General features: G+C 44.3%; 1 protein-coding gene across 1 annotated transcript; it reads left to right on the forward strand.

Moving 5' to 3' along the window:
- Window positions 1–375: 375 nt before the first annotated feature.
- On the forward strand, window positions 376–23,584 carry spidr (scaffold protein involved in DNA repair). The gene is made up of 20 exons (XM_068748649.1): window positions 376–462; window positions 784–957; window positions 1,057–1,228; window positions 1,564–1,676; window positions 2,897–2,911; window positions 4,218–4,438; window positions 4,862–4,956; window positions 6,168–6,387; window positions 9,796–10,000; window positions 10,885–11,108; window positions 16,183–16,341; window positions 17,990–18,077; window positions 19,312–19,449; window positions 19,563–19,625; window positions 20,013–20,211; window positions 20,777–20,974; window positions 22,047–22,140; window positions 22,222–22,333; window positions 22,599–22,655; window positions 23,171–23,584. Exons 1-20 carry the CDS (start codon window positions 448–450, stop codon window positions 23,288–23,290), a joined length of 2,682 nt encoding a protein of 893 aa, XP_068604750.1. The 5' UTR covers window positions 376–447; the 3' UTR covers window positions 23,291–23,584.
- Window positions 23,585–23,645: the final 61 nt, after the last annotated feature.

Genomic DNA, 23,645 nt, shown 5'->3' on the forward strand with positions numbered 1-23,645 from the left:
ATTGTTTTACTCGAGTTAAAGTACTAACAGTAGAAATAATTTTAACTCTAGTAAAAGTGGCATGTATTAATGAAATGTAGTTCTGTTAGTAGAAGCCAATTTTACTGACCTAATTTTAGGTACTATTATTATTTGTGCTTAGTGATGTAGATTATGTGACGGAAGGCACCTTGAGATTCTACCTGACTGAACGACGCCTGACGGGGTTTACGTGGTGACTCATTAAATCCACTGGAAGGTCCATCGTTCGGGATGCAGAGTTTACGCACGGACGGCCTCCGGCCCACGCTGTGTAGTAACTCAAACGCACCTTCAGATTGAGCAAGAGGAGGCGTCCTGCTTAGCTTACTAGTATGCTAGCAACTGGAAGCAGGAGGTAAAATAATATTAGGTAACGTTTTGTGGACACACTCGCAGTGGTGAAAAGTTATTTTTTACCTTTTCGCCATGTCTTCAAGAAAGGTAAGAAACACGCAGCTATCTGCTCTATGCTGATTCTAAAGGATAGGCTAGTTAGCTTAGCCACGGCTCCGTTAAGTTTCCATGTGTGTACTGAGTTTCCTTCATGTCTCAGAAACTGTCTTTTTGATGGTTGTCACAGTTAACACTAATAATAATAATAATAATAATAATAATAATAATGCAGGGCAACCAGGGCCAACAATAAGAGCTAAAGTTATCGAACGTCATGTTGCACTTTAAAAAAAAAAATGTATTTCAACATTCAAAATATTTCACATAACTGTAAATTCTCTATTTCATTTGTTCACGTCATTGTAAAAGCGTAAAAGACTCTACAAGGACCTGAATGGTGTTTCTTTCCCGGACAATGTCGGAAGCAGTTTACAAAAAGTGGGAAGAGAGCCATCATCATCATCATCATCACTTTCATTCATCTCTTCCGCCAAGAGCTGGAAGAAGTGTGGAGAAAGCTTTGAGGACACGCCAGGGATCAAGGTTGGATCATCTGTGTTGCATTACCCCCCCATTACCCCCCCCTCCCCCCCGATTCTTTCACGCTGTTGATGCTCATTGTGTTTGTGACGCTCCACACAGACCGGCGTTAACTGTAACGAGGACGCCGTGCACATTGCGTGGACCTCCAGTGACAGTGACCGGTCTGACGAGGAGACCCCGGATCGGCGCCAACGACGTCCTCGTAGTGCGGGGAACGCCACGGCGCTTCAGTCGTGCACCAGAGAGCTGCACCGGCTCCGTCCTGATAATGGTACACACATGCTGAATATGACCTCATGATGTATGATGTATTTAGGTACGTATGTCCGTACCTAAAATACGAATATGGTGATCTTGAGTGGGCGCAGTTAAAGAAAGGATAGAAATATTGTGCATAAGATGCTGGTATTTGACATCAGACCTTTCACATGTGCTGAGCTAAAATAAAGACTTCTCAGACATGTCATGTTTACCACAACGGACAAAAAGAGAATTATCAATCATCCCATCCGACATCCTGCACTTTCTTCATTTTCAAAGGGGCGAGTCAAACTTATAGCGGTTGTTTCTGTGAAGTATTTGATATTGTTTTGTGTATTCCTTCAGGAGAACTTCCTGTTATCGACACGGACAGCGATCTCGAAGAATACGAGGAACAAGTTGAGGACAATGGGCAGCAAATCTCTGACTGCGACTCTCTTGACGAAAACGCTGAAAATGTGAGTGAACAATATTTATTTTATATTTGCTCTCATTCGTTCGGCCGCCTCCTGGGAACCACAAGTGCATGAATAATCTTGATATAACCTCCCTGGAACAACAACAATACGTTAGTTTGGAGGATGTACTGTGTATGACTCGTGTCATAAAGGTGTTATACGCTCAGATTGACACTAGGGGGTACCACATTACCGTTTACGCTTCACATGGCCTGTTTTTAATTAGAAGCGTTCCGTGTGTTCAGTTTTGCTACAAGTAGAACCAGAAGTTTTAGTACTTTTCCTGGTGTCCAGTAACACAACAGATAACATTGTTTTCACTATTCTAAGCCTGATGGGCTTTGCCATCAGTTTAGGCTATCATGCAATGAACATATTTGTGTTAAAATATAGTAAAACAATTATTGTGATATTTTGTCTCGCTTTTAGTCTTTGTATCCGTGTCTTTTTAGCTGTTTCGGCTCATTTTATTATAGGTGGCTTGCAGTCTCACACCAGTGCTGCTCGGGGAACGTTCCAGATTCAAGTTATGTTCAAAAGAGTCAAAGTTCACAAGCTGGAGATGGCAGTAAACCAGCGATTCAGTGTGTAGGGAAAAGCCACCGCTTATTCATGAGCCAGAAAGTTGGACGTAAAATGGATGGAAACGTATGAAGAGGAAACGGTTGCTTCATTTTGAAAAGTATTTAAAACACAGCGGACTTGCTTTACATTTGGTAAAATTATGAGCACACAAATGGGGTATTATTGATTATTAACTGTTTTCAGCTGCCTAAATGTGGGGCTTCACCCTTTTTGTTTTGATTTAAGCAAATTGGACATTTTTAGGGGGGGTTGGCCTGTTTATAAAACAAAATGAGTCATTTGCTCAATGACATCACCAAAGCTCCGGGAAATTGGGATGGGCCTTCTTTCCCACTATTCCATGAACTTTGTGAGAACACGCTATATAACAAGAGAGAAGAGTGCGCATTGTCGTTAAAACGATGTACACTATTGTGCACTCACTGAGCTGTCTTCCTCTTGTGGGGCCTCCTATTGGCTGTGCAGACTTGGAACGACTGCTCCTTCTCAGAAGTCATTCAGGGACCGTGTTTGTCCAAGGCAGGGCTGGCATGGAGAGAATGTATAAGGAGTGGTGGAGGCTTTGAGACGACACGCAGCGTTTCACCACTTCAGCACGCACTATAACGCACAACCGATCAGATACTTGCTGCCAGATTACTGAGATTGCAGTTTTATGCTAATTTCAGCAGAGGGTCTTGCAATACTGCAATCACTAATGAAATGAGGTTCTTCAAACTGTGCACTCACTTTAGTTGTAACGACAGCCCGTGGATGAAGCGCCGAGTTTGCAGGCCGTGCAAAGGAAGCCTGTAACCAGATTAGCATCGACGCCACAGACCCAGCTACTTCCCCTCGTCACACTTTTTCAGATTGCTGCTATCAGCTCTCTGGGGTCAAAGACGACTTGAGATCACCTGACATGAGACTTTTGGACAGAGATCAGCTAGAAAGACGCTTAACTTTAGTTTCATGAATATCGCTGCGCCTACATTTACCGGTATGTGGTGTTATAACAGTTTGGTTATCACTCACTGCACTGTCCGTAATGGGATCAATATGATGAAGCGTGGAGTTTAGTATCGTATTTCACTACGCACACAGCAGAGATTTATTTATTTAGAACAGCAACGTGCTACCTAGCTTGAATCCTTTGGCATGTTTGCACGTGCAAATTAATCCGGATCTAACAGGACGCAGAGAAGGATCCCGGTCCAAGTTTATTGCAAAGTGACTCGCATGATGCATGCCCGCCAACTTTTGTTTTCATTTTCGTCGCGCTGAAAACGCTCATCCGTGTCTGTGAGGCGGCCGACTGAGTGTCCGCATCGCAGCCGAAGCGTGTCGCGGGCTTTAACGGGACGTCTGTCGCCGCCACATCAGCGTCACGTCAGACCGGGGTCGCGTCGATAGAGCGGAACAGCAAAAATAAATCTTTTTTACTACAGCAACCATACGAGTGGGCGATGGTACGCAGAGCTGTGTGCTTTCAATGCGTTCAGCAATGGGAGAAAACATTTTTGAGCCCGGGCCAGGAACATTGTGTTCCTTATTCTCTGTGGCTGGTTGGAGTGTGACGTCTGCTGGCGCTCAGCCTAGCAGGGTCATGTTGATTCAAATCAGAGAGCGCGTTGGCTGCGAGGGCTGCGAGGGCCTGGTATGCTGGTCTTGTCTGCACATGACAGGAACTCAGGTTACTCGTGGATTTTTCCATGAGAACCGATCCTCTCAGGTGTAGTGAGTGGTGATGCAGCAATAAAAAAAGAAGAAGATTATTTTGTTATCTTGTAAATGTTGATCACATCCACCCTCCGTAGTTTAGAGCTTATTGATTACATTTCATTTTTATTACTTATTATTTATTTGCCCAAAACACTCGCGATAATGTATTTGAAACTTGATTAAAGTTTTGTTCAAAAATGAAATCGGGGTAGGTTATTTCTTTTATGCTGAACTCGACATAAACTTTACCTCTAGGTGACGGGCCGTGGGTCTGACGGTGAGAGCGTTGGCCCCGAGGTGACCCCCGGCCGGCTGCGTTCCCAGAGCCTACCGCTCCGTTCTGGCGACGGCAGCTCCAGGTCGGTCGGTGACTGGCTCAGATTGGCCCAGGCGATGCTGCAGACGCCTCAGAAACCGATCGACAAGCGGTCCAAGACCCCTGAAGACTCAGCCAAGAAGAAACGGAAGTTTCAACGGTCCGTGTTTGCTTTTCAGAATCACGTTATGATGTCGCATTCAGCTTTTCACGCAGAGTTTTACTGGATGTAGGCGTTTGTCACAATAAGATATGCATTGTTGCAGTTTATTATCTTGTAATAAGACAAGAAAGTACCACATTGCTGGCTGCCAGATGACAAACGTTATTGCTGATGTTTCCACAGCAGAGCTGATGATAAAAGGGCCACCTGCTGTCATGATGTGGGCCCTAAATGTCATAGCTGTCTCTAAGCCCACCTTTCCGACAGGTGTAGCCTGTAGCCTTCCACAGTTTGCTTTATTGCCGCAGAAAAACGTGTATTTTTCTTGGAAACAAACACTCTTGCACGTGTTCACCTTCGAGCCGAGCGCGCCATCTGAACTTATCGAGTAACATCATCTATTTATCCTCATGTGCACAGCGGAGGTCTCGCTGAGCGCTTGCATCGACTCCAGTGCAGACAAAGGTCAGCCGTCAGCTTCTGGAGGCACCAGTCCAGTTCTGGATCCTCTGCAGGTGATCAATACAAACGTTGCCTCATGATAGACTATGATTTGTGAGAGGGATGTGCAGGCGTGAGTCTTTTTTTTTGTGTGTGTGTGATTGCATGGAGAGGCCGCGCCGGGGGGGGGGGGGAAGTTGCTGACAGTACATCAATCACTGCGGCTCTGAACTGAATATGTAGGTGACAGGAAGCTGATTGCACTAAGTGTCTTCTTTCCCCGCCTGTGGTGAATAAAAACCCACTTGTGTTGTGCTGTTGAATATTTCCAAATAATAGGACAAAATTGACGACCTAAAGGGTCACCTTCGTAGAGCGACAACACCGCCCTGCTCTGATCTCGATCCATCGATGATTCGAGGATGTGTGGAAGAGTTGTAGCGCGAAGCTGTCGATGCAGTTTCCAAAATATTTCTCTCTGAGACATTTTTGTTTGTAGAGCAAGAAAAGTCATAAAAACAAGCCTTCAGTTTTTAAATCGTCTTAACTAAACGACTGCTAATTTGCGAACGGACAGATCTCCTGCTTATCTTTCTTTTAGTCTGATGTAGGACCTTTCATGTGTGACTTATTTCCTGACATAATGCTCTACCCAAAACGTATCCGATCATTAGTGGAGAGTTGGAGGACTTGTGTCTGATGTGAGTTTGTGCTGCTGCTGCTGGTGATTTAAAAGTACAAACGAGACACCAAACTATCATGTCAAATGAATGTTGAACACGACCACTCCCTTGATAATATTTACTCTATATTGAAATACTGCTCTGGCCTCCCTCATAGTCGCTGAACTCCGGTTGTTCTGCAGTGTTCACCATTCAGTGCATTTAGCTTTATGCACAGCTTCATCTGCTGCCAAGCTGCTCCGTTTTCTCTTACTTGATTCGTGGCTTCGCGGCCTTTTCTTGATTTACTCCTCAGATTTATCTTTGTCAGCTTTATTACCCGGGCCAAAAGCACAAGGCAGTGTCGTGGTGAAATTCCAAACGTTTGCTCACTCCCCTCCAGTGGGAATCCAGCTCAGCCTCGGTCAGTAATATCGCTAACAGTTATGCAGCGAGAAGTGCTCTGATGCTTAAAGCGAGTTGCTCCATCCCCCGGACGCAGAGCGAGTTCCTCAACAACCCCATAATGAGACCCACAGAGAGCAAGCAAGAGTCTGTGACGATGTGCGTACACTCCATGCACACGCACTCAACATCTGTGTTGTTGTTGCTCCGATCTCCAGTGGACCGGCCTGGGGTGCTGGTGCTGGAGGTCTTGGGGGTTCAGGAGGAGGGCAGCATGCAACTGGCCCACTGTGAATGTCATCGCCCCCCCAGGGAGGGCCACCAGCACCTTAACCCTGTCACTGAGGAGAGAGGACCCATGCTGGTGTTATTCACCAGAGAGACCGCGGCCCAGCTGATCCCTGCACCAGGAGATGTCGTCCATATTTACCCCCCATGGTGAGCGGCTGCTTAAAGGGCCCATATTATACTCTTGTACGTATGAAATATCTGTGACAGTCTTTGGTCAAACTAGCAAACAGATGCTGCAGGACAGCGTCCCTCTTACCATGCACGCAATGAATGTGCACGTTCTAACGATGTGACGTAACATAAACGTGGATTTCTGCCAGACGCGTTTCTGTACTTGATTACAGAACTACGCAGGATCGACTGGGTGGTTTATTTTGCTGTTTTTGAGTTGATAATGACCCAAACCCTCCATAATAGTTGTGTAGAAACATGGGAAGAGTAAGTTCTTTATAATATGGGAACTTTAAAGGCCACCGAGGCTCAATGTTCCTTCATGTCATTTGACGTCCATGTGGGCCGACACTCCAGGGCTGTTTTCACTCGATCCATTTGACAGAGAGAATCTTTTCTGTGCAAGTTTAACACGCAAACAGTCCAGCATGGTATCACAACTCGGCCCGTAGCCAGTCGCTGCCCAGCATGTAGGTAGAAGCCTCTAGAATTAAAACACACAGGGTGTACTTTAAAGCGATCTGAGCACGTTGGATTCAGCAGTTAAAATAAATCTACAGGATTCATTTATCACGGTAGACAACAAAGTAAAGGTATTTTCATAAAATGAAAAACATCAGATACGTTTTACAAGTTTAACTTTGGGGCATAAAGTAACAAGGCTAACGTTTTTCATCTTGGACTGCTGGTCTGCTGTTCAAGATGAATTGTAGTCTGTTGTAAGATTTAGGACTACAATTATTGTTCATTATAATTTGCATTATTGATCAGCTGAGGTGAAGCATTGAAACACATGACCGTACTTGCATCTACAATAAGACGGACCGTTGGAGGTTCTCTCCTGTTGAAGATGAATGCTCACACTAATCAATGAAACTTTTGTCTTGCATTTCCATGTTGATAATGTTTTGCTAGATTGTCTCTTGGCAATGAGTAGCAGACTCTCAAATGAATGCCGAGCAGGCATCGGAAAATACTCAAAACTGATCAATCGCAGCAAGAAGTTATCATTAAATGATGTCTTGAGATTCACATAACATTGAATATTACAGCCCCTAGTTTCTGGACTGTTTTAGTGTTGCAGGGAGGCAGCGGTCGGCTCCAGCTGTTGGGAGTTTGGGTTGAGTGCTATCTGGAATATCCAAGCTGGCGGAAGCGCAGGGGCCTCCTCAGCGCACTGACGTCACCAACAGCTCCAGGGAATGCTTTACATTCCTCTTCCTGGCAGTAGTTAGGTCATTTCCAGAAAGCAAGGGGGGAAAAAACACAGTCGGATTATTTTCTGGAGCGTTTGGGAGCAGCGAGTGGAGCGAGCCCAAGCAGCGAGATTGAAAACACATGTCGGTTTGAGAGTATCGCTGGTTTCAGCACCTCTCCGACCTCGTTGTTGATTTATATTCCATCTCCAGAGAGAGCGCAGCCCCCTCTAAACACACCCATTCCATCTTTGACAGAATTACTTTTCATCTGACCTGGCATCCGTCACTCTTCTATTGTGTGCAGAAATTACTATCGGCAGTTGCTGCTTTTGGTCAGCGTTTTTAAATCAATCGACATTTTTAATTCAACAGAACTCCGGAAATGATCATAAAACCGTCGTGAGTCAATCTCATGACAAGCTAAATAGAATCATTTATTCAGCTTCAACTTACGGAACAGGTTGTGGCGGGAAAAACCCGGAACCTGCGGCATGAATGCGTTTGGAAAAATACCTGAATCGGCTTCCGGCGTGACACCGAGGACCTCTGCGATTCTTGCATCGATTGGCTCCTCCCTCCTCCCACACCTTTTGTGTGGGCCGAGGCGTGAGCGGAAATACCTGACAGCATTACTCACTGTGAAGCTGTGACGGCAGCAGCCGGGGCCACTCCTTTACCCCGGCTACCTGTAACATGACGGCAGCTGCCCACTCACCTGTTCTCAGCAGGGTCACACTTCCTGGTTGTTGAAACGAACGGAACATTCTGCTCCGCCGAGAGCCGGGCTGTCACATTACTGATCCCGAACAAACATCACCATTATACAATGTATGAGGTCATTTGTTATTAAGTCAACATGTATATCACAGGACTATACAAGTTCACTTTCCAACAATAGGTCTATTCGTTGTAAAGCCTATTCAGATTATTTTTAAATTCATAATTTCATTCTTAAAAAGATGATTTTTTTTCATTGATATTCAGAGTACAAGCATTACGTAATCATGCTTTCATGATTAAACGTGTTGACTGTCATCATGACATGTAATTAAATAGTAATACTGTTCTTGGGTGTGAATGGAACTCTGGTACAAGGCTGTTGTTAAAGGGTTTACCGGTACCTGATTTCATCTTTGTGTGCCGTAAAGCTATGTAAATATCAACCTTCTGCTTATTGATTCATTGACTAATGGATAATTATTAATAATAATAATGCTTCTGTTTGGTTTGCAGAATGACACATAATTTACATTTTCTTGTTTAAGAGCATAGACTAAATATTTGAAGGACGTTTGCCTTATTAAGGGGCGTGATGAAGGCCTCTCTCATTTTATCCCAGCTGGACCTCCCGAGAAGTAAGTGTGTTTAGTAGATCTCAGGATATTGTCTTCCCTTCTATTTTCAACAAAACAAAACTCTTTCCCAGCGTCATTTTCCTGGTTCATCCATCGTCGCAGGGCTGAGACGAGCTGGGACACGTTTGGCGGTTTCAGAGACAGTGCGTTTGGCTCTGAGTCACTGGCAAAAAAAAAATCACCACACAACTTTATATTGTTGCTTTAATTGACCGCAAACATGTCAAACAATAATCTTGCTGCTCTTAAAGTTCCTTTATTCGTAGGCCTTTCAGGTGTGTGCTGTTTAATGGAGTGCAAGAATTCGGTTCAGTTTCTCCCTTTTTTGGCTCACGCAGGTAAAAAATTCATTCCAAGCTTGAAACATTAAAATCAGCAAGACTTCATCCTGTTGGATCGTGATGTGCCGGGGAGTCTTTTTTTCCACAAATGATGTCAAATTTGGAGAGTGTATTGATTGAGCTGTTCTGTGCTGCACGGTGTAGCCTCTTAATAAGCCTCAGCTATGTGGAAAATGTATGTTCCACTTCAGCGGGAGAGAACAGATGCGCCCACAAGCCTGTAGACCTGTAGAGGTGGTCGACATCCAGTCTCGAGTTCTCGCCCACCTGAATTTGTGCAACAATCCACTTGGTGTTCTTCAAATTCTGATTTTTTTTTTTTTTGCTTCCGTTATCAAAACAATCCCAATGCATCGTTAAGCATGTAGATTTTCATAATGGCTCCAACGGCTTCGCACCATTCAGTGCAAATCACAGCCATGCTGTAGAATGCAACATTAATGCTGCTCTACCATTGCTCTAAAATGAATGAACTTTATCTGGTTGCAGGCAAAGTCTTTCCATCGAGGGTATTGGCGTTGATATTATTCTGAACACACACTTCAGCCAGAAAGTCTACCCGGCTGTGAAACCGGCTGACGCGTCGACTCCTCGGGGCCTGCTCCCTGCAGAAAGGTGCCGGCCATACTCGCTGTGTAAAACATTTGGTATGCTGGAGGTTTGCAGAGCCACAGAGGGCAACGGCGCCGAAGAGGTGTGCACACTTCACAATTTAAAGATTGAATGAATAAAAATGTTATTCTGAAAATGTGGATAATTATAGTTTAATATACACAACACAGAACTTTCATTTACCTTTTCTGCGTCGTCAGTTGTAGAAAAATGTCATCTCTCCAATAAATCAGTATATAAACGGATGAATGAATCTAAATTTATTTTCAAAATCTGTCCTAAGTACTAATTGCAGGGAGTCATTGGCTGCACCTTCCTTTTAAGACATCAGTGCAGCCTAGAGAAGAGCTTATCATGTTAGGTGTTGCTCAGAACCATGACTTTTGTTGACTATATATAGGTGTGTATATGCTGTATATATTAGTACAATGTGTGCGTGCATGTTGAACAGAACTAGAATTATCACTGCTGTGATGTGGGAGTGAAAAGAATGTCAGAAAAGCATTCCATAGGATGAAAAAAAAAAAAGTAAAAATGCATTTAACCAAACAAAGAAAACGTGGTTTCAACAGAGCGTAGTGCTGCAGCCTGGTGATTATTATCAGTGTCAACACTGATAATGCCATCTAGAATAGAGTCATTGTTTTGTCCAGGAGTACAACACATTAATATCATCTTATATGATGTTCTAACACTTAAAAAAAGAAAAAAAAAGCAGCAGCTATTTGTTTTCTAGAGGCTGAAATAGTGTTATTGCTAAAATAATGACAAATAACCTTTAGGACTGACTCAAACTGCAACGTGATGGCTCAGCAAACTGTACAATGAAATTCTGCACGTTATGCCCTTTTGAAATGCTGCAAAATGTTTCTTCTTCTCTTCGCCTAATGAATGCACGAGTTGTTGTCAGGTGTGATGCGTCATTTACATGAAGCAGCATCACCGTTTCTTCTCTTTCTCCATCAGACTGCCGCTGCTCCTGCATCTTGCACTTTGACGAGACGCTGCGTTTCTCTGCTGGAGGCCATCGAGGCCCTGGGCCAGGCTGGTTCTGTCGGGCAGGATGTGGAGGTGGTGGTGCAGAGAGTTTATTCCATCCCTCTACCGGACTGCTCGCCCATGTCCATTCGTAAGCCCAGAGGTCACTCGAGGACCACCTCCGCCCCCCCTGCCGAAAAAAGCAAAACCAGGTAATGTTGGGGGTTGCAGATAATGAGTGTCCCAGTGAGACCTATGGTTTGTCGTTTCATGCCAAAAAGGACTCAGAATAAATGCATCATAATTTATCTGTCATCTGCATCTGCATGAGTCTGTCAGAAAAATATTGCATGCTGGTCATCTTGCACCGCTCCTCCTTGGTGGCATAAAGTGTATCTCAGTGGTCGAGCTATTGTTCGCAGAGGGAACAGCCCACCAAGCGCTCCCACAATCTCGAGCCATATGGCATTGTTTGACGAAGGCCACAAACATTCCTAATTGAATCCAGCCGCTCTGTGAGCAACTCTGGCCAATTCTCAGCATGATGTTTTCTCCAGGAAGCCCACAAGGGTTGACTTGGTGCCGACGCACGCTCCCACTGGGTAGAATGGGTTTGCAGTTTATTACATTCACTCTCTAAAGAAGACCTACACACTTTATAATATGGGGGGGGGGGGGTCAAAGTGTCGTGTCTCTTATTCTCAGCATAGTTTAATAACACCTGAATGGGGTCGTTCTTAGCTTTAGTTACTTCATTTGAGGGTGTGTCGCATTTATTAATGCAAAGTGATGTAGCTGATGCCGCTTGTAGCCATTAGTTGATCCATTCATGATAGTAAACCGATTATCTTTGGGAAGATCAAGATATTTTTTAGAAGTGAAATTCCAGCAGGCATTTTCTACTGTTCCTTACCTTTTTATAGACGGATAGGAGCTACCTGTTTTCACATCCAGCGAACACGGAGCAACAATAACCACTGGTTTGAAGTCATTCATTCTCCTCATATGTCGCCATCTTTAGAGGAGAATAGCTTCTCAGCAGCTAAATGTGCCACTTTTTTCACCAGCTGTTCGCTAACCTTGCCTAGATACAGTTTATAGTTTCGGTTTATTATACTGTCTTACAGATAATAATAAGTCTAATAATAATAATAACAAGTTGAAAGTCAGTAAAACGCTTCACGCTGCTGAGGGGGGGGAACTGGAGAAATGGTAAATATTATCTGCAGGTTTGTCGCTATGAGTCACTTCACGTTTAATTGGGGCCACTGTAAAAAAAAAAAAGAAAAATCCACCTGATTATCCGTCTTGTTTTGATTGAAATGATGATCAAACAAGTACATATTTTATTCCAGGAGCATCTGAGTAATGGTCATTACGATGGTACACGCCGTTCTTAGCTTCCTGTGCGAGTGAAATACTTACGGGTTTACTGGGGTTGTCTTTTTATAGTCAATGAATCAGAAATGTTCTACTTGAAACCCATCCAACGAGCCTGACCTGTAGTTGCCTGGCCCTCCCCAGGCATTTTGTTTTTGTCCTCTGCTGAGTAATAAAGAAACGTATTGGCTCTTCTGAGCGAAGAGGCCAGAGGCGAGGGGAGGAGAACCTGGGCCAGCTGACGGGCCAGCTGACTAAGAGGGCATCACGCTTCTGCCATGCTGCTTCTGCCTGTAAACAAACGCCGCGCTCTAACCGGAAACTCTCCCGCCCTTCCATCCTTCCACCTTCCCTCTTTGCAAACTTAACTCGGCTCATCGAGCTCATTCACTAGTGAAAGAACAGAAAGACGAGCAGGGATCAAAAGGTCATGATAAGGATTTAAATTCACAACAATCTGGATGACCCCACCTGCTGGTCCCTGTGGGATTTGAACATTGTGAGATTTATAATCTAAGGCCTGAATTTCGTTATTTGTCTCCTTAATTTTAGTGTCACTCTTTTTTATTACCATTTTGTTTTTCTGAAATATAATAAGGCAGTAAAGTGCACAAACACTTCTGATACTTATACCCATCCATAAGAGGTTATGACTTGAAGTGATTTGCAGAAATATCTCTTGTAGTATTTTTCCAGGATGGCTGTGGAGAGGAAGTTAGCCAAACTGGCAGCCCACTGGCCCCATTCTGTAGAAAGACGAGGACAGTTTGTGCCTCTCTTATTGTCCCCAGCCTGTGTGACTCACTTCCCTGGTCAGCATGCTTATTTGATCTGTTTGCTGTTTAGCCTCTGTTTAACACACACACACACACACACACACACAGAGCAGAGACGCCAGGATAATATATATGCCTGAAGAGTTAAGTTCCCGTAAATTCAGAATAGGATAAACAAGAAGATTAACTGTTTGCAGGAAGTGAGAAGAGTTGAGTGTTGTGTTTTTCCTTCTCCGCGGTAAAGTGGGAACACAATGTGCTGCGAGGATCCTGTTACAACCATGTTTATCACTGGGTCTGCACCGATTGGTGGAGAACACATAGAGAGGAATCCCGCCTGTCGGCCGCCCGACCAATGAGACCTCTCTGCTGTATCTTTAATGCGTGGGTCACTTACTCGGTGCGGTGCCAAGTAATGTGCTCGTAGGTTAGCATGCACACCAGTGTGTGTGTGTGTGTGTGTGTGTTTGCACAGGCTCGGTGGGTCACAGTTCCTGGAAGAAAAGCTGAGTTGCTGAGAATTCACTTCGCTCACAACAAATTCCTGAAAGCAGCCAATGGCAGAGGATTCTCTGAGGGAGTGAGGGGCTGCTGTTGAGGAACTGTGGGCTTGTGAGCCACTAAAAATATATATATATATATCTGTCAAGTGTCGTGTCCGGTTTCATTTCAATCATTTTCAAGTTTGGACAAGCTCTACTAAAAGTAAAAGTGAACATTGATCCTCATCAAATCTGACTCTTGAAGCTGCAGAGTCAAAGATTGATTTGGTGATTTTGCCCTGGAATCTTTAATTGAACTTTATTTCTATAATATAATGTACATAAACACCATCACTGTTGCAGTAAATACTCTTAAGTATACCAAATGTATACTCATATTCAGCTTATGCATCCTGTCTGCCTAATGTTTGGCAAGTGTGCCCAGATGTTCCAAGGAACTAATTAACCTTTAAATGCCACACTGTAATTTAAAAATATATAATTTGAATGGCTCGGTTTATTGTAGGACACCAGCTCATTTGTGGTTTGAAACCGTTTGCTTTTCAGGCGTTAGATTTTTATCAAGGAACTATATATGATCTGTAAGGTCAGTATATCTTTGTTTTGATCAGCTTTTCTCACACATTGCTGTCGAGCAAAGCTTATCAAACCCGTCGCCACATTTATAGGGGTTTGTGCTAGACGTGCTTTGCAAAGTTCTGTTAGCCAAAATATTGAAAACTACCCTATTTGACAATGCTAAAGAAATGTTTGGAGAAAAAGAAAGGTCCCGTATCCAGATCTTGACCTGGCTCATCGACCAAATTTAATCACTTCAAAGATCAAAAAAACTAAACCAGAGCGATCACATGGCCTCCTTGGCCGAGGCACTGAGACAGACTCGCATAAATTCAGCATAGTTTAAACTGTGTTGCTATGGCAACTTGTGCCAGGAAACGAGCATAGTGCGGGACAGGGAAACTGTCACGGTCGGTTGTTGAACCAGAGTTTGTGAAACAGCGAACTGATGGAAAAGAGATAGCACAAACGCTTGAGTTCTGTGAGATAATTCGATTTCATTAATCCCACCCAGTAAAAGCTTTACGTCGAGAAAAATATTTAAATAAGCAATAAATTAAATCAATCTACAATGATAACGAAAAGTAGCAGCTAAATCCAAAACCTCTTTTCTATGTCTCTGTGTAGATAAACCGTCAGTTAATGTTAATTTCATGGCGTCTTTTCCTTTCCTTTTTTTTTATGTTTTACCTTCATCAGGTTGTGTGTTTGAAACAGTGGCGTGAACATCTCTGCTCGCCGTTTGACTCTTGCTGGTTGCCGTACTGGATCTATTTGTTCTCTGTTCGACCTCTCGGGCCGCTTTAGAGCTGTCTGCGCTCAATCATCCCGACGACCTGATCCCGTCTGGGGTGCGTCAGGTTGGAGCTTGAGTCCATGTTTACGGACCAGCTTTAGGCCAGACTGATTTGTTTGATTCATTCAAGTCAAGACTGTGGGACTAATATCCTCATTTTTCTCAAACACCTTTTACAAAACAAAAATGATTGTCTCACTGCTTGTTGATTTGCAATCACTGTATGCCATACGGTCTTGGGATTGTGAGGAAGGAAACCAACTGGGACTAATCTCAGTTATAAGATCGGCCTTTGCCCACAGACGTCAAGAGGAGTGTTTTTTCAGATATCTATTTGCAGGTCTGTGAAAACACAGGCAGGACCCCATGTTTACCAACAGAAGACATTTATAGGCTCAATCAGATGGTTGAAAACATTCTCAAAACTTTCCCAATGTGTGGGATGTGCACATGCATGCACATGCGAGACAGCCCTCCTCCCTGACGCTTCTTGTCTAACCAGGCCGGGGATATGAACTCTACTGTTTACTCTCGGGGCTGGTACAGCGCCGTGTCTGAGCTTGACTGGATACTGGAGCCTACATCAGCTCCAGCTTCACGGTCACTGGGAGCTGCAGAGTGCAGAAATACACGGCAGCACATCGCTGCCTGTCAAGTCTGTGGGCCAAAGGGCTTTTCTGTCACCAGCAGCCTGTCAAGCTAGCAGCAGGCATTAATGCATCCAAATGTCAGCACCGAGCTTAACTGCATATTGCTACTGTGAGCAGTGGGCGATTTGTTCTTGTTATCGCTAGTTTGCTAAATGTTTCATTCATTCCTTGTGGATTTAAATGATTGACTTGTCTGGCACAAAGACGCATCTGAACTGCTCGTTGTTACAGCAGCGTTTTCAATGCGAATGCATTTCTGAAAAGATAAATAACGTCTACGTTAACAGGTTCAGGCAGGACCCATGGCCGTAAACCTGTAACCGTTTATAGCTTCTCATATTTGAAGAATGTCTCGGACTCTTTGTCTCTGTCGGCCTAAAATTTGACATGTTTCAAACCTGAAAGGTTCTGTGCCCCTCTGTTTCATACTGATAATAATGCATACATTACATACTTAAGATGAGTCACTGAAATGTATGCGGATTAGAAGAGCGAGGGATTTCAGTGATGCAAAAACATTCTGTGTAACTAGAATGATTCTAGATTAGATTCTGTATTTGATCTGATTAAAAGTCTGATTTCACCTCTACATGCTGTGTTTGCTCTTTGTTTGTTTCCTCCAGGCTCTGTGTTCTTGTCCAGGATGCCTATGGGATGTTCAGCGAGGTGCAGCTCCATCTCCTGCCCTGTAATGACGCCCTTCACCGGTACTGCGGCCTGTGGCAGGGGAAGTCCTGTGTGCTTAGAGGCGTTAAAGTAGTGCAACGGGTCACTCGAGAAAGGTGAGCCCTCCGTCCCGTTCGTCTGGATGGCCGTGCACAACCGTGGATGAACGTCAGCCTGAGCCCACTGCGAGTTTGTGAAGCAGATACTAAATGACAGGTTATCTTATCTCTCTCGGTATCCATGTGGGAGAATAGCCCAGAGTAAATGTGTGTGAAAATATGAACTGTTGAGAAAATATTCTTTTGAGAGGCGCTGAGCCTCGAGCTAAAAGGCCTCGCATTTGCATTTAGTGAGTAATTGATGCGTCAATCTCCAGTTTTAGTTTCCCATGTTTAATGTTCAGCCACAATTACAGCACAGTGATAATTGAATGTTGGCAGCTCACATTAACCTGGGTACGTGTGCTGCGCTGCCAGCAGTGCATCTGTGTTTACATGTAAAGTGATACCAAGGTACACGCTCTGTCCCTTGTGATTTTCCACCATCAGGATCCCAGATTAGAAGCAGTTAGACGAACTGACATGGGAACGTTTGGAGGCTGGCTGGGGGGCATGCTTATATCCTTGCTATTTCCAATGCCACAGCCATCTATAATGGCTCTGAAGGATGTCTGTGGTCGGGGGCTGTGATGGATGAGCTCTCCCCAGCACTCACACAAGGGCCATCTGATCAGCCCCCCCCCCCCCCCCCCCCCCCAAAAAGAAGTGAGCCTAAAATCAATACATTTGGCAAATTTAAAATTAATGATGTGCACATTGATATCAGTATTCTCATCTAATCTTCAGCAACAAGGAACATTTCCAGGATGTTAAATTATTTCCTGAAAGTAGCCTTCCTGAACAGACTCTCCGAGAGCAGCACGACACCAATGAGAATATAATTTCATATTATTAATTACAGCGAAGCCTTGACGACGTTGCATTAACGCTTTCTCAACATGTCCGTAAGCATGGAACCAAAGTAACGCGAGTTGAGTGAGTCCTGTAGGGTTTGAAAGTGTTCGTCGCAGGGTAGGCCTCACTGGACCTGAATGGGCTGCAGAACCAGTTCCACACAAAGGAGCCCTGTGATTACAGGCGGACTAACAGGTTGTTACCTCCGACTGATGTGACAGCCGATTCATGAACGAATAACTAACACTGACTGGCCACCCTGAACTCAACTTGTAGTTCTTATAAAAGAAACGAGGAATCAAGAGGTGCACAATGTCCTGTCCGGTGTCCCTACCTTCTAATTTAAGCTCTAATTTATGTTTCATAAAGGAAATAGTATAACAGCACTCTAGTCTGTCACTATTGCCATGAGAGTGGGCAGCATTTACACTAGGGCCCTTTTTAAATGACTTGTAATTGTTTGGTTTTTTTCTCAGCCGTGTAATTTTTTATTCTTGCCAATGATGCTGTGATTTCCTCGGGCTGTGAGCTATTTTCCCACCGTTCAGTATCTGAAGACCTTGTAAAAACAGTTGTTGTTGTGCATCTGCTCTGCCAGCCCAAGCATGTTCTCTGTTCACTCCGGGTGACGTTAAAACCAGCTCTGTCTGAACACATTCGCGTTTCGCTGGACGTGAGACTGGCTGTGAAAGCTCTCTATCTTCCCATCCAAGTTCCTTATTTACTATTTTATCCTCCTCCACAGCCTTTCAGTGCCCCCCCCCCACCCTGTCCTTCATGTTTCTTTCCACCTCCTCTTTCTGTGTCTCAGGCGCAGCAGGCTTTTCAGCTTGATTGACAGCCTGTGGCCCCCAGTGATTCCTCTTAGAGATCATGGAAACACAACCAGTATGTCCAGTGTAAGTTCTTACCACAGCAGGGACCGTCTATTGTCAGCCAGCCCAGTTGGGAAATGTATTCTCATTTTTCTAAGTGGAATTGAGGCTGCAATTAATGACAATTTCCATTATAAAGTATTATTCTTACTCTTTTCCTCAGTGATTATGTGGTTTGTTACAATTATTTTTTAACACATGTTGCATGCATATTTCGTAGTAGTAGTAGTGTCTGTAACGGGAAATAATTAATGTGTTCACGTTGGCTGATTCTTGTTTTGTCAATCCATCCTGTCAAGCATGTTTTTCTGTTGGCACAGAAGCTGTGATAATCGTTGCTCATGGGAATCAAACGCATCTCGCTGTGTCAATCTAGTCGATCGTTGTTGCTGTTTTGCCTTTTCCAGACAGGACAGAGCGCAGACAGAGTTTCAGTGAAATTTCACACATTTCCGAGGCCCCTAAATTTGTGCGTCACATAATTATTTTCTTCATTTAGATTTTCTTTAAGGCATATTTTTCCAGTCGCAGGGGTCAGGTGTCATCGCACTAATTTATATTTGATACATGTAACCAAGGATCTTCGTATGAAGATGACAGCTTAATCTTTCATCCCATCTGCACATTTCTGATTGGCTGCTTGTTTCGCAGCAGTAATCATGCAGGGCTGTAACAGCCTACCTCAATAAAGCCCTGAACAAATGCAACACCGGCTAACGTTGCTTCGATCTACGCTTTAAAGCCAACCTGTAGCACCGTGTAGTCTTGTTTTTATCAGAAATTTAGTATATAAATGCTGTAATGGGGAGGGAAATGCATTCATGTTGAAGATACAAATGTGTACAATGTGTTTTTGTGTTTAACAAAATGTATATGCAATGTTTTTAAAATGTTTAATCTCAGTGCAGCATGTTCTGTCCTCTTTTACTGCAGAGAACAGTAGAGCCGGGTGCTACTAACTAGACGACATATCTTAAATACACTCAGTACAAACGCACACAACGAAATGATATTTACCGCCTACAGTGGGCCCCTGCAAACACTCCACAAACACACACACATGCATGTACATGTAGGGGCCTCTTAGCATGCATAGAGGGCACAGGGTCAAGGCCCCGCCGCCGTCGTTGTGAGGCACAAATAAACATGCAACAAACACAGAAAACATTCTAAAGCAAGCAGGGACCAGTGTGTACTTTAATACCGGAGGACAAATATTGGCTCATAATGTGCACGATTGCTTCTTGTGTTTTTTTAGGACAGCAGACCAGCAGGTCCAGCACCGAGTTTCTGCTACCTGTTGTCCGGTCAGGAGAGCTCGGTGGAAGCTGTGGAACCTGTTGAGTCACTGCTTTACTTTCCCCCCTCAAAACAAACATTACGAGACGTACTGCAGGTGAACATTTACCTACGCGCACACACACACACACACAATCTAAAAACATTTCAGTCTGTCTCTCTGGCTTACTTTTAATAGATCAATCTCAAGCCTGTTTTTTAATCTTTCAGAGCGATCTTAAAACCTTTCGCTGCAGTTTTGCTGCGACTGTCTTGTACAAGAGAATAAAGCAGGTGCGTGTATCTCTCTCCCTTTTTTTTCCCCTTATTCCCGATAAAACACTGATACATTTTAACTAAAGTCTGAAGAACGTAATAAACATTGCGCCTTCTCGGACTACTCTGTCATCCATTTAAAATCATTTGAACCCAGACACTGATAAGACTGAGCTCTGACGCAGAGACCAGCGATCATATCGCTGTGTGTGTGAGGCCCAGGTGTTCTTAACCATTGATTGGTGAGACCTTTAAACTTTGGCCAAGATGAGATAAGAGTTCAGAACAAAGTGTTGGACTTTGCCGCACCCTCTCAACACAGATCCACTGTTAAAAGCTGTTCTAGACGCCTGTTTGATTCTGTGTGTGTGTGTGTGTGTGTGTGTGTGTGTGTGTGTGTCTCAGTGCAGCGATGTAGGCCAAGGCGAGGTTTGGTTGGTGCTGACAGACGGCAGTCTTCAGGAGGAGCAGCCAGAGAGGCCGTGCAGGCGAACAGCGGCCCTGTGTGTGAACACGTCCTGTGTGCTCACTTCCTCTGTCCTCGAAGCGCTGCTTTCCTCCGCTGTCTGCCGCATGTCATTTAGAGACGCCGTCAAAGAACACGGTAAAACATTGCTGCGGCCTGATGAGTAATATTTAAATGGGGACAAATAAACCCATTGGACTCCCACGGTAAAACAGTATCTAATGTCCTGATTGTCCCGAGACGTCTGAACTGACTCTGCAGCTCCATTGGACTTTACGCGTTTTAGCTCATTGTTGAGCCTTCTGGCTGCAAGCTCTCCTCAAACTGCTGACACGGCGCCGTTTCAACATTTCTACTGTACCGCCTGACCCCGATCCTGGAAACTCCTGATGAAATATGTTAAACAGTTAGCGCTGCACCACCTCAATCAGCTACAACAATAAACCGCTGTCACCACTGAGGAGGATTTAATCCCCAGTAACTAACATGTGCTGGATCCGATGCATTGTGGGTAATGCTCCAACCTCAGCATTGAACGAGGAAGTGGACTGCATTGAGGGAAGACCTTATCTCTAGTGCTAGTGAACATGGTTGCCCTTCCTCCAAGTTTGTTCCCGTTCACATCTGCTTGGTTTTGGGCTTAAGTCTGTCGGTACTCTTGATTATTTAAGCCTTATGTCTTCCTTCCCTCGTCACATTCCAGTGTTAACATGTCCGCGTCTAGGTGTGCTGCTCGGCGTGGAGCAGACGGTTGTTGAGGTGTGCGCCGACGATCATGGTGGCGACACCGAGCGCTCAACCAGACCAGAGTCCGACTCTCTGTCAGGGCCCCTGACCCAACTCGTGAGACTGGATCCCCTGAGTCCGGAGGCCACACCCTACTCTCTCTGCTCTCTGACAGGTCAGCCCCCACCCTTCTCACGTTGAGTCCTGTAGTTTCCCTGAAACTCGCTTCGTTTGAGGTGAATCCTGCACGACTTGCCTGATGCGTTGCTGTCAAGGAGGAAGAAAAACCACTTGGGCTTGTTTTCCCATATGCAACTTTGCAACTCGGCGAGAGGTCATGTGACTTTAAGGCATTGCTTTGTTATTTATTATTTGTCATCCTCCAGCATGGGGTTTCTATCCGCCCCCCCCCCGTTTTGCAGTAACCGTGACTGCACCACATAAAGCCTTAAATTTCAGATGAGCTTGTGAAAATAAGATTGATGGAATGCCGTGTAGTTTCCCCCCAAAGTTCTCCTTTCTTTACCCTTGAAAGCACCGTTTGCTGCTTTTAGATCTGCTCGGCTAATTTAAAACAGACGCGAACTGTCCTGCTTGTTGCATCGACCTCGTTGATTGAAGTATCAGTGAAAAGGCCTCATTGTGAGCTATCACTCTGCTTCGCTGTGTGAATGTGGTGCAGAAACAGGTTAAATCAGATGTCGAATCTGCATCTGTTGACTTCATGTCACAGTTGAGGGCAAAGATCAATCTGCGATCCCTCCTTTTTTTTTTTTTTTTTCGGGATCTCTGGCCCTCTGGATGTTTGGTCAGGTGGCCGGAAAAGAAAGCAAACGAGTAAACTTTTAGCATGCCATTCGCAAGTTCTATCTTCTGGAAATTACCAGTGGAAAAAGCCTCAGAGCGGAAAGAGCGAGAACAATTTATCAGTGGTATATTCAGTATCTTCTTTATGGTCTCTGTTTGCAGTTAAGTCTGTTCATGGTACTGCATTTATCACCGCAATCTCTGATACAAATGCAAAGGGATGTGTTTATCTCTTTTACAAGCTGCCACAAAAATGCTCTCACGTCGGTGCTGTGCTCCCATCAGCAGTGGTTCCCCCAGAAACTGTTAATAATAAAAATAAGCATGTTGTCAAGAGAAAAGAAATCGAAACCATGAAAAAGGGAAAATGTCCTTGGATGTTTTCCCTGCGGTGAGTCTGTGTGTTTAGATTAAATTCTAAGCTTTCTCTTTCCCTGCAGGAGTGATAGTCGGTGTGGACGAGAGCTCTGCTTATACTTGGCCTGCCTGCAGCCACTGTGGAGGAGACAACTTGGAGATACTGGCAGGAATACCGTAAGTTCAGTACAAAAAAAACACATCATTACGTTAAGCATCATGTCAAATCATCACTTCTTAATTTTTTTGTTCCTGCAGGGAACGTTTCCACTGCCTTTCTTGTAAGTCAGCGGTCGAGAAGCCCGACATGAGGATTCAGATGGAAGTCTTCCTCAGTTCTTCCTTAAATGATTGCACTTTGAAGGTTAAGGTGAGAGGATAAGGTTTTATTTTATCCAATACCTATAAGTTTTTGTCCACTTTAAAAGGTTCTTGAGCTGATTAAGTATTTTTACTTGCGTGAATTTATAGTAATATTCCCACTTTTAAAGTAGCTTTGAGCCACTTTCTTGCACAAAGACAGAAGTACTTTGCCTCTGCCCAAATATTGCAGTATTTCAGGGCAGCATTTGCATTAGCACTTGCATTGAGGGGATAATTAATAGGAATACATGTCTTTATTATCTTGCTGAAAGCTGCACCAAAAGACAATCAGGTCCATCTTAAGCGCGGCAGCGCTGGAAGGGAATGAGGTAAGTTTGCTTTTCACAGTTACATAACACCAGAGTGAACTCCTTCCTCACAGCGTTGGTCTGCTGCCAGCACGTCCTAAACGTGCGCTCATTTGCTCATGTCAAGATAATGAAGCCCGATCCGAACCGAACAATAAAAATGGCTTCGTCATGCTGCTCATTGATATGGTTGAAGGAATGTGCTGCCAAAATACTGATGTAATCTTCCACCTCCTGTAGTTAGTGCTTTCTTGAATAAATTAGCGTGCAGTTGTTGCACTATTAACGTCGCACCAACGCCACTTTTTCTTCATCTTCTGCAACAATGCTTTTTTTTTTTTTCTTTCAGGGAAGCAAGTATTTGCAGAATAAAGTGTTAGATCAACATAAAGACTGCATCATAACGTGAAAGTTAGGGACATTAAGTGCATTTAGATCTTGCAGTGTAATCATATATATATATATAAGTTGTTTTTCATGTGGAGGTGGGTTTCATTCTCATGAAATGAAGCGTGTTGTGAAGTTGTATATTTCAGTTCTCAGGTTACGACGTGGAGAACATCCTGGGAAAAGAGGTGGGGCCGCTCGCCGCTTACGTCCAAGTCGTCACCAGGCAGCCGGCCCTCTGGATCGGTCTGGAAGAAATCAGTAACTGATGATGGGCTGTTCTCGGGCTTCAGCTGGCTGCAAGGATCTGCACACTAGACCTTGGTCTAGGTCAGCCTCTTCGACCCCCCCCCCCCCCCCCGAAGGCCTCCCTGACAGCTTGAGGCTGTGCTGAAGAGACAAGGTCTTGCTAATGTGTCCAGGTGACAGCCCAAGGGCAGACTGTCAAAGCAGCCTCCCCCCCCCCCCAAAATGGGGCTTTTTGCATTTCTATACGACCGACCCCTCCCCACTTATCACATCAACCTCGGTCACATTACTGCCCCTGCATCAATAAAAGTTTCCCCCCTGACTTTCTATTCCATTGCTTTTTTTGACTTCTCATGATATGAGAACCCCCCCCCC

The sequence above is a fragment of the Brachionichthys hirsutus genome, chromosome 15, assembly GCF_040956055.1.
Source record: "Brachionichthys hirsutus isolate HB-005 chromosome 15, CSIRO-AGI_Bhir_v1, whole genome shotgun sequence".
NCBI lineage: Eukaryota > Metazoa > Chordata > Actinopteri > Lophiiformes > Brachionichthyidae > Brachionichthys > Brachionichthys hirsutus.

What these genes read in the sequence shown, in the direction of transcription:
- spidr (XM_068748649.1), top strand. An exon ending in GAGATACTGGCAGGAATACC is followed by an intron (nt 22,141 to 22,221) that starts GTAAGTTCAGTA and finishes TTGTTCCTGCAG; the next exon opens with GGAACGTTTCCACTGCCTTT. An exon ending in CAGCGCTGGAAGGGAATGAG is followed by an intron (nt 22,656 to 23,170) that starts GTAAGTTTGCTT and finishes TGTATATTTCAG; the next exon opens with TTCTCAGGTTACGACGTGGA.